The 12352-nt window shown below is 34.4% G+C and overlaps 1 protein-coding gene across 1 annotated transcript in view; it reads left to right on the forward strand.

The window, feature by feature from the left end:
• Positions 1-12352, forward strand: part of LOC150096239 (midasin) — a 1081806-nt gene that overhangs the window by 642229 nt on the left and 427225 nt on the right. The window contains exons 47-48 of the mRNA XM_090409469.1: positions 641-786; positions 2923-3122. Coding sequence (XP_090265595.1) covers positions 641-786; positions 2923-3122 — 346 coding nt within the window. The remainder of the gene's footprint in view (positions 1-640; positions 787-2922; positions 3123-12352) is intronic.

The raw sequence follows: 12352 nt of genomic DNA on the forward strand, positions 1-12352 counted from the left end.
AATTTGTTTAAACGAGGAATGTTTTTGTATTTAATGATATGCTTTCATAAAAAAACAACAACATAACAACAGTGCCACATTTTTTCAAGTATTCATTTTTAGCCTATTATATAATGCCAGCCTGGTTGGCCAAGTGGTAAGCGTATCTGATCTCCATCCAAAAGGCTGCGGGTTCAAATCCCATCGTGGGCATAGATGTTTGTGAGTGTCTGTGAAAATACTAGTGTTGAATACTAGTAGTACTTTATAGGATACTAAGGTAATCAATATGCATAATGAGTACTAGGGAAATATGATTTCATCTGCATATAAAAGTGGTCTAGTCATGAAGATATTTCATATATAAACATAGTTTGCTTATGCTCGGCTAAAGGATTAAAACAAGAATATAATATCATGTACTATAATTTACGTTTTTAATCAAGCAAAAAAACTGTCTACAACAGTATTTTGTGTTTTAAATTACTGTTTATTTGTAAATTTAATAACTTAAATGTTGCTTGCTTTCTTTCAGTATGAAAATACTAATTTTGTCAAACTGATAGCATTTTTGTTTGATTAACATATATCTATATATATATATTCCATTCTTCTTCTTCTTCCTTTCAGATTTTAGTAATTGTTAAAATTCTTTTTTCAGGAACAGAGAAACCTACTCTCCTTCACCTTCTTAAAGCAGCATCTTTATGTGTGCAGCATATGCATCATGGATTAGAGCCAGATGCCGCTTTGTGGGAGAGTTGTCACATGGTTTACTTCAGTATGCTAAACTCAACTTCCAGACAGGTAATATATATTAAATTTTCATAGAAAAATCTTTACTCTGCTTTTAGTAAAATTTGAGCATAACATATAAATGTTGATTTTCAGTATATCTAAGAGTATTCTTCTCACCAATGATGGGCTAGCAGATCATGTATAATCATAAAGTAATCACACATCCACACTATTGAAGGTTTTGTCAGATGTCAGATATCAGTATAGTTAAGATCTCACTAGTTTCCTAGATTACTATATTATTTGTTGCTTTGATCTGATCAGGTTTTATTTAAAATTTTTGTCTCTGAAAGTGCTCCTAACTGCCTTACCAACTTCCCTCCTGGTCTTTTTTGTTCATATCTGAAAGATACTAATGGAATTGCATCACTGGGAGATGAGGATTGAACATTGATCAGGCTTTCTATATTTCTTATATACAAGCTATGTGGCAATCTCCTTTCCAGTTATCTTCCTTCAACTTTTAAATTATTACCTACAGATTTCTTCATTTGTTTTCACTATGAAATTTCCTTTAGATAACAGGTTATACAAAATTTTGGAGTGAGAGATAAACTTTTGAAAGATTAGTATTTGCATGGATCCTTATGCCTCATATTTCTTAAAAGTCCAAAAGCTATGAAGAGAAGAAACAAACCATATTCATTTACCTATCTCTTAATAATTTCATAAAAAATATCAAATTAAGCTTTTTAAAAACATTGTTCTGTTTTCTTGTACTATTTATGTGGGATTATATTACCTTTTATTAATAATTACATATTCAATTCCAATTTGTGTGTGAATTCTGTGACTAACAGAAATAATCCTTAAAACATATTAATGCTACCACATACACATAATCAATAGCATGCGATTAATAGATGAAGGGATTAAATTCGACTTACATAAAATTCAAGTTATGTGAAGAGTGTGGATGGTAATTCTTACATAAGTTGGGAATTGTCTGTATTCTAAAAGTTTTTCTTTGAATGTTTGATATACAATGTTGGCAATCTGTCCTGTTCGTATTTTTAATTGCTTTAAGTTTATCATTAAGCTTTAATGTTGCTCTTGGTTTCTTTAAAGTTTTATACACTTTTAGGCCATCATTTATTATTATTATTATTACATGACACTAAGGACTCATCTTGGGAGGGTGCTCAACTACACACATCTCACTTTCTCCCCTATTACTTAATTTTCCTGCTACATGCAACTACCATTCTCCAATAACAGTATTTTTTGTCTGTAAATTGTGTGTGTGTGTTCTCATAGCTGATTTGCCTGTATGTAGGATGAAAAACAGAGTTTCCGGGGGGGGGGGGGGGCGATACCTCCGTATGAAATCAGCTGAACTGACCTTCAGTTGAAAACGTCCATATAAAGATTCCTCTCATCATTAGAAGAATCAAACTGAGTTCTTTAGAGTAAAGAACTTCTGTAAGATGCAAAATAATAAGCAAATACAAAGTTGCAAGAGATTTACTGTATTTCAACTGACACATGAACAGTGAATGTTGAGTTGCTGGTATTATTTGCCATAACTCAGTGGCTGCATGTCATAATAGATTCCGAAAATGCCATTATTTTCAGAAGATTTCTTTGCTAATCACCAATAACCTTTCTTATGTTATGCACTTATTAGTTTCCCTACATCTGTCATTTATGGTATTATTTGTATTTGGTAGTAGTTCCTTTCTCTGAACATTTGTTAAAATTAATATGAAAAATAGAGACATAAGGATAAGATTAGTTATGGAATAATAACACCTGCCTAAGAAAAATTTTCATTTAATACATATAGAATTTTTGGCTAATTTTTATAGCCATTGTCAGTGTATATGAATTTAAAGAGATAATTACAATACCACTTGAAATCTAATTGCATGTGACAGTATATGATATTAACTGTAGGAGGATAACTCCATTTATAACTACTGAAATTCAAAGAAAATAAAGTTTTAAAAATAATTATTATGTATGCAGGAATATTACTTAGGATGACTTCCCAATGAATACTACCTTCATGCACAATTTCAGTTTCCTTCACAAGAAGTGCATACACATTTTGATCTGTCAGTCTCACACTAATTCAGATAGCAACATGCATATAATATTATACATTATATTATTTTTATATTATATTATTTATGTATTCTACAGAGAATGGAAGAGCTTGTCACTGAGACAATTGCACATATGGATCATGAAGAAACCAATGAAATTAAATTGGCTAGTCACATTCAGCCTCTCTTACCATCTTCAATTGATTATCAGCTTAGCAGTGGTGTTGCCAGAGTTAAAAATCAAGCCATGTTATGGATGTCTCTTTTGAATAATTTCTTATTAGCATCTATTTCTGGGTAAGTTCTATTTCTTGTTTTGTTATTCAGAATATATTCTGAATTATGAATAACCCTGTATTATATTATACAGGGCTATTCTGAATAACCGTGTATAATATAATACAAGGTTATTCAGAAATCCATAAAACATTTTAAACATTCACCACTAATAAATTACACAATAGATACTATATTTTATTACACTGAAATAAAGTTAAACTGTCCAATTTTTTTTTTAGATACTTCACAAATTCAATGTGTCCACCTTTGCTGATGTGGCAGACATCAAGCCAATAATTCATTTCGTCCCACATGTGTGAGCATGTCATGGTCAATCAGTGTCACAACCACTGTGATATGGTTGTGAAGTTCCATGAGATTAGCTGGGAGTGGGGGCACAACAGCAGTTTCCTTCACAAATCCCCCACAAAATGTCACATGGGATTAAATCCGGTGACAGGGGTGGGCACAGCATTAATGAGTCATCATCTTGACTTGTGCATCCTATCCAACATGATATTAACTGCAGGAGGATACCTCCATTTATAACTATTGAAATTCAAGTTTTTGTTGAGGTACCTTTTGCATTTCAGTGTGGTGATGAGCCAGACAGATATAATCATTACTGTCTTGTTGATAGATATAATCATTACTGTCTTCATTAAGCTGTGCATCAGCCAGTTCTCCAACATGTCCATGTACATCATCCTTGTGATGATGGGCCCTGCAAAGAAAAATGACCTGTACAACTTAACCTTCAAAATTGCACAGAAGACATTCACCTTTGGCGAGTCTCACACATTGTACCAATTCACTTTACTGCACAGTTTGAAGTACTGCTGTATGGCAGTTGTAAAGTAATAATAATAACTATAAAAATTCATTAATTGAAGAATTTTCTAAATGTCATATGCATTTTTGCTACAGGATTATAGAATGAAAAGTTGCTTCACCTCTAAAGATCAGTGACGTCATGAAATTGCTAACTTCAAACCTCTCCTGTAAGTCCTTGCAGAAATTAAGATGCATTTCTTTGTCATAAATGCTGACAGCCTGCTGCAGCTGAAGCTTGAAGGGTTTAAACTTCAGTGGAGAATTCGCTACACTGTTGTTGCAATGCATTGACTTCTAAACTTGCACGTGTAGTGGACTTCCACGGGCTGTATGCATAGGCTTCTCAAACACGATTCACAGTTTCTTCATTTTGCGCTGGATGTCCCAGCCAAGGAGCGGTGCACAGGCAGCTTTCATCCTGGAATTTCTCATACCACTTCTTGTTACTGTTGTGCACAGGTGGTTCCTTCTAGAATTCTACTTGAAATCATCACTACACTGTCACAACAGACATAGTTCTTGCATATGCTAACACACACAAAATGACTTCTCATGCTTACTCAGTGCCATCTTTGCTACTGTTGCTCCTAGCAGCAAACCATGGCAACAATGCTTGTTGCCATGGTTTGCTCATGGTTAGCAGTTTCCTCAAACAAACTTGAAGAGTTTGTCATTCTTTTGGCATAAAACTTATCACTATCTGTTGTGTAATTGATTAGTGATGAATGTTTAAAATGTTTCATGGACTTCTGAATAACCCTGTATTATTGATAATGCTCAAAAGTGCAATACAGGAAGAGCATTAATTTACAATATATTTAGAATAGTGAACTGTATTTAAGAAGCATTTCGTATTAATTACTTCACTATAGAAAATTTAGAGAAAAAAGAATTCCCTTCCCCTCTATTCTGAACATATCAATACCCAAGAAGATTATCTCACACTGAACTTTAACTTGTTTATTATGACCCCCATCTCCCCATAAACACTTTAATTAGTCTTTAATTTACTGCAGAGTTTGAAGTATTGCTGTATGGCAGTTATAAAGTAATAAAAACTCATGTTAAAATTCATTTATTTTAGAATTTCCTAAATGTTATAGGCATTTTCGATACAGGATTATAGAATGGCAAACAAACAATAACAGACAATAAAATTGTCTGTTATTGTTTGTAGAATTTTCAATGGTCAATAATTTCCTAACTTAAAAAATATATATAGATATACGAGGGTGGTCTGAAAAGTTCTCAGCCTAACAATGAAAAAACGAATTTATAATTTCAAAATTACTTTTAGTTTTCAACATAATCTTTCTTAACACGTTCTCTGCCAACTACGAGTATACTCGTAGTTGGTAAACCAGCTACACAAGCCAGCTACGAGTATACTCGTATGACGCTTACCGCCGGGAACGAGATTACCGTACTGACCTTGAAGAAGCAAAATTGCTCGGCGTAGGGGAACAGACTATGCCGAAGTAGCGTGGCAGCGAACGTGTTAAGACTAATATATTTATTCCAGTGCCATTATCCCATCCCTGTAGTGGTTCTCAGTAAGATCTGCAAAATAGCCTTCTACAGCTGCAATCACCTCTTGATTTGAAGAAAAATGCTGACCAGCGAGGAAGAGTTTTAGTTTTGGGAAGAAATAGAAGTAAGAGGGAGAGGGAGCCAAATCTGGGGAATAGAGTGTTTGTTTCAACAATTCATAGTGCAGATCCCTTAATTTTCCCATTTCCAAAACACCTGTGTGGGCAGATGCATTGTCCTGATGAAAGATGATTTTTTTCTTCTGCAAACCAGGTCTTTTCTCACGAATTTTTTTGTCTAATCTGGTAAAAAGATCGGAATAATATTCCCCAGTTATTGTTTTGCCCTTTTCAAGATAATTAATAAACAAAATTCCTTGCATCCTAAAACATTGATGCCATGACCTTCCCTGCTGATGGAACCGACTTTGTCTTCTTTGGCGCTGAACAACTGGCTTCTGTCTACTGTTTTGACTGTTGTTTGGATTCTGGTGTGTAATGGTGAATCCAAGTCTCATCCATAGTAATAAATAGATGCCCAAATTCAGCAAAGCTTTTTCATTTGCAATACGTCATGCAAAATATATCCTACACATTCTTTTGAAATACCTATAAGATGAAGAAAGTTTTTTAACTTGGGTATACTATGTTAAAGATACCAAGCATTTTTATAAGCTAGGTTTTAATCCTTTTTTTCCCAAGTAAGCAAACACAAGTAAGTCAAGTTTATGCCTGAACGTAGTCCAAGTCTGAGGCAATTTGTGGTAAAGGTGGAGTAAGAACTGATCACTTTCCTTAGTATTTCCCCCTAATACAAAGCACATCCCCTTACGGAGATGTAAGATGGTATGCATTAAAGGTAACAGCCACTACCCAGACCAGTTTCGACCTTTATTGAGGTCTTGTCAGTGGGAGCCAGACCAAAAAAATGCCAAGGATGAAGTAATGCAGAGCTTATAAATTTTACCTAAACAAGTTGCTACAAGGTGCTTTGACCTTATTAAATAAAAATCTCAGGATGAGAGTAAGATGAAGAAAGTTTTCTAACTTGGGTATACTATGTTAAAGATACCAAGCTATAAGCTAGGTTTTAATTCTTTTTTTATAAGCTAGTTTTAATCCTTTTTTTTTCCCAAGTAAGCAAACAAGTAAGTCAAGTTTTCCCCTGAACGTAGTTCAAGTTTGAGGCAACTCGTGGTAAAGGTGGAGTAAGATCCGATCACTTTCCTTAGTATTTCCCCCTAATGCAAAGCACATCCACTTACGGAGATGTAAGATGCTATGCATTAAAGGCAACGGCCCACTACCCAGACCGGTTTCGACCTTTATTGAGGTTTCGTCAGTGGGAGCCAGACCAAAAAATGCCAAGGATGAAGTAATGCAGAGCTTATAAATTTTACCTAAACAAGTAGCACTGTAAGGAATTCAGGCGCAAACATGACTTACTTGTCTGTTTGCTTACTTAGGAAAAAAAGAATTAAAACCTAGCTTTTAAAATTGCTTGGAATCTTTAACATAGTATACCCAAGTTAAAAAACTTTCTTCATCTTCCTGTCATCCTGAGATTTTTATTTAATAAGGTCAAAGCACCTTGTGGCATCTTGTTTCGGTAAAATTTATAAGCACTGCATTACTTCTACCTTGACATTTTTAGGTGTTGCTCCCACTGACGAGACCTCAATAAAGGTCAAAACCAGTTTTGGTAGTGACCGTTGCCTTTAATGCATAGCATCTGATATCTCTGTAAGGGGATGTGCTTTACATGAGGGAGAAATACTAAGGAAAGTGATTGGATCTTACTCCACCTTTACCACGAGTTGCATCAGACTTGAACTATGTTCAGGTGCAAGCTTGACTTACTTGTCTGTTTGCTTACTTAGGAAAAAAAAAGGATTAAACCCTAGCTTATAAAATTGCTTGGTATCTTGAAATACCTATAGTCTTAGCAATTTCAGCACAGTGCAATACCATATTGTGCACTTGATCAATGATTTCTGATGTTGTTACACTTTTTGGACATCTTTACGTGGATCATCTTCAAGGCTGGTACGACCATGTTTAAACTCGGCAGCCCATTTCTTAATTGTCGAAAATGAAGGGGAAGAGTGCCCATAAACTCTTATGAACTTTGAATGAATTTCTTTTGGTGTTAAACCTTCTTTTACAAAGAATTTTATAACCGCATGATACTCAATTTTATCCATTTCAATGGATACAGACAGCTGTATGAAACAAACTACTTGATAGAATGACTTGCAATTTCACATGGATGCTTATGACAGATGTACCAACTTAGAAAAAGAAATCTTGCCGATAGCCTTGCCATCTATGGTTGAGGCCGAGAACTTCTCAGACAAGCCTCATATATATTAAGATTAGAATGAGGAGGCTTAACACAAAAAAGAATTTTTGCACATTCGAACCAAATCTTGTTAGCCTTTTTAAGAGATAATGATCAAAGGTTACCCTTTGATCATTTCTCCCAAAGGGTATCTCTTATAGAGATACCCTTTGGGAGAAATGGCAAAATCATGTCCTTTTGATAAAGCAATAATTCCATCCTGTGTTTGAGCATGATATATTGAAAGCAAGTTTATCTGAGTCATAGACAACATTATGAATACTGGCTCTAAAGTGGTTTAGAAGTGAATCCAACATGCACTGTAAATTATCATGAGTAGAATTAAAAACATGTTAGTAAGAAGTTGAAATATGAAGAATAATTCTAAAAAATTTAGTCACTAATACAGATTTGATAGTAATCTTGATGGAAGTGATTTTCCTATTTATGAGGACTAAATATTTTTTAGCTTCATAAAGTTGATAATTTAAAAAGTGACCTACTAGCCTGAAGTAAATCCAATGGGCTTTAGGATACCTATTTATTTATTTATTTATTTATTTTTTACAACAGGTAGGAATAACTTGAGCTTTCTTAAAATTAAAATTTAGAAAGATGTCTGTGACAATCTTTAAATTTTACGATAAATAACTTTTAATGTGAGTATTCCTCAATTTTTATAGTTATTATTATTATGCCAATTCATGGTATTCCAGTGTTGAAACAAGTTAATTGTTAGTTGGTTGCTTAGTTAGTTGAAACAATGATACATCTCATCACAACTGAGTTGTGATGATAAATTGGAACCTGTGGATACTTTCAGTTCATGTGTCAAAAACAAAATCTCCCATTCCTTTTAGAAATTGTGCTATAATAATTTAGTTTCACCATACTTTAAAGCAATTTATCCAGCATGTGCATACTGTCTTGAATATCTTTGTTCATGATTCATGATTAATTAACCAAGTGCAAGATCCTGTACATCCCTTGAGGGTACATGTCAGGAATTTGATGATGATGATGAGATTCCTCAATTTTGGAACAACACAACTGAGTTGTGATGAGCTGTATTTTGACATACATTTTAAAGCCACTTTAAAGGAAGGTCTGTTTCTGTATAATTACATGGAATGTATAGTGAGACTTAAGGAATGTATTACTTTGTTTTGTCAACATAAGGTTTAGTTGTTTTTTTTACATCACCTGTAACAATATTTATTTAAAGTAGGCTGATACCTTGGGTGATTAAACTTTTTTCTTGGATTGTAGATTTAAGTTGTATTTCTGGAGCCCTGCTCACAATTTTTTATTATAGAGTACATTTTGTCTTTGAATAAAAGTAAGCTTTTATTCAGCCCATGTGCATCAGAATGCCATGTACATACTGTCTTGAATATGTCTGTTCCTGTTTCATGATTAATTAACCAAGTGCAAGAATTGAAAGTGTTGGTGGTAAACTTTCCTTGCTTTCAACGAATACAGAGAGCAGAGAACTAGCTCCAGAATGTTTCACTTAGCAGTTATTGTCAATTGCTAACAGAAAAACATTATTTTCAATTTCAGAGAAGGCACTGCAGTTGAAATACTGTACTACTACTGAGATATGTGTATGTATTTTGAGCCAAACGTTTTTTTTTTTTTTTTTTTTTTTTTGCTTGACAGTACAGTAATCGCTCAGTTATCAAACTTCAAATAACCAAACCTTCAGTCATCGGACCCTCCTCAAATGGAATGTCACCTGACTTCTAGTATAGCAACATGCAATTCTTCCTTTTGTTTAGTGACCCTTCAGTTATTTAACTGGCAGACTGATTTTCATTCATCATCATCATCAAATTCCTGACACGTACCCTCAAGGGGTGTACATGATGATAGTACTACATGAAAAATTCACATCATTACTAACTTCCTATCTACAAATTTCCTCCAAATCAGTCTGTTACTTGTCAAGACTCCAACATTATCAGATCTTATATTTCTATCGTCTAAGGCACTTTGTACCGTATCAATCCACCTATATCTTGGTTTTCCTGCCAACCTGGGAGAGAACACTTGTTTTGCTAACCTTTCCTCGCCCATTCTGTTTAAGTGACCATACCACCTGAGATTAGCTCTGCTAACGCATTCCTGGATGCTGATAATGTCAAGTTCTTTCCTAATATCCTCATTTTTAATATGATATTGCCATTGATGCCATCTGTTCACACCTCTAATTTTTCTCAGGACTCTCATATCTGTGGTCTCTAGTCTTTGGTCAAGTGTTTTACTTCTGACACAGCTCTCAGATCCATAAGTTAAAACTGGTTTGAACACTGTCTTGTATAGTCGGAACACTAATTTAGTGTTCCGACTAATTTCTCTCTTATTCCATATGAATTTATTCAGTTGACTTCCTACCATACCAGCTTTGTTGATTCTGTTGTCTATTTCCGTATTTAATTTACCATCTTCAGTAAAAATCATGCCTAAGTAGCTGAAATGTTTCACTTGTTCCCAGGTTCTCCATTCACAATACAGTTGATATTTTGAACAATTCTACCTATTTTCATTGTCTTTGTCATTTTAATGCTGACCTTCATACCATATCTATACAACAGTTATTCAATTTAGTGAAGGGAGTCTTGTAAACTTGCAGCAGATTTATTTAGAAGTATAACATCATCTGCATAAAGCAAAGAGCTGACATTAACATCTCCAATTTTGATATCATGTTTAATACCACTTTCCTTCATAATGTGATCCATATAGATAATGAATAACAGAGGGGATAATGTACATCCTTGTCTCACGCCAGATTTAACATTAAACCATCTTCCTGTACTTCCTTCAATTCTAACTGCTGACTTACAACTCAAATAAAGACTAAGTATTACTTGATATAATGCCCCATTGACACCGTATAACTGTAGTGTATTGAATAGCTTCTCTCTTGGCACCTTGTCATATGCCATTTCCAGATCGACAAAACTAAAAAATAGATCTTTGTTATATTCCCATGCTTTCTCAACTATTTGTGGTAAAGTGAAGATCTGATCCTGACAGCCTCTATTTGGCCTGAATCCAGCTTGTTCTTCACCAAGCTTTTCTTCCACAATTCTTCTCAACTGTTTCTCAAATATACTTGCATAGATCTTGCCAGGAACACTCAGTAGGGAAATACCTCTGTAATTCTCACATTCAGTTTTATTTCCTTTTTTATATGTGGCTATTATTAGAGCTCTACTTAAATCATCGGGAATTTGTCCCTCTGTCCAAGCGTTCTGAACTATGCAGTGCAGCCACTGTAAGACTTTCATACCACCATACTTCAGCATTTCTGGTCGAATATCATCTACTCCTGCTGCCTTTATACATTTCAAGCCTTTGATGGCTTTTTCTACTTCAAGTATGGATATGTATTCCTGACTGTATGCCTGTTGAGTATTTTTTATCACTGTGCTATCACTGCTTGTTTCATTTAGCAATTTTTCGAAGTAATTACTCCATACTTCAAGGATATCTTTTTCTCCCATTTTCATGTCACCTTTATCATCCCTAACTTCTTTTACAGCACTCTTTCCTCCATTTCTAAGCTTCTTCAACAACCTCCAAAATATTTTGCCACCTTCTTGATATTTATTTTCTATGTTCTTGCCAAAGTCCTCCCGTGACTTTTGTTTAGCTAGTTTTACACAGTGTGTAGCTTTCTTACATTTGTCTCTGTATTCTCTAAGAGCACAAGCTGAATTATTTGCCAGGAACTTTTGATATGCTTTCTTCTTTTCCTCTTTAACTTCCTGTGCCCAACGTGGAGTTCTGATTTTTCTCTCCTTGCAAACTACCTCACCACATGCCTCTCTGGCTGAATCAATCAATGTTTTCTTCGTGGTTTGCCACTGAATCTCCAAGGTTTGGTTCTTGTTCTCAAACTCTTTTATTTTTTCTTGAATAATGTTTGTGTATTTTAGTCTACAGTTCACATCTGAGAGCTGCTCAACTTTTATTCGGTTTAAGACTTTCTTACTGTCATATTTTTCAATATGAAATTCATTTTATCCTGCTCAAGACTAAATAGTGATCACTTCTAATTTCAAATCCTCAGTACACTCTGATGTCCTGCACAAGGAAAATAACATCACTATCAACAATAACATAGTCAATGAGACTTTTCTTGTTTCTTGCCTCTTCTCTCCATGTGAATTTGTGCACATTTTTATGTTGGAACATGGTGTTAGTAATAATCAGTCCATGTCCTGAGCAGAAATCCAACAGATATTTGCCATTATTATTAGCTTTGCTCTTTTGTCCAAATTTTCCCAATATATTTTTGTAGGACTGACTATCATTTCCTACTCTGCTATTTAGATCCCCAACAAGGACCAACTTTTCCTTTTTCATTGTGTCAGTTGCTTTCTCTAAAGCCTCAAAAAATTCCTCCACTTCTACCTTAGTAGAACCTTCTGTGGGACCATAGGCACAAATAAGTCTCATTGTCCAGTTCCCCATTCTCATATTTGTCCACATTACTCTACTTGAGACTGACTGCCATTCAAGAATATTAGCCT

The sequence above is a fragment of the Typopeltis vanoorti genome, chromosome 19 (assembly GCF_054136105.1).
Source record: "Typopeltis vanoorti isolate ZY-2024b chromosome 19, IOZ_Tvanoo_1.0, whole genome shotgun sequence".
Classification (NCBI taxonomy): Eukaryota; Metazoa; Arthropoda; class Arachnida; order Uropygi; family Thelyphonidae; genus Typopeltis; species Typopeltis vanoorti.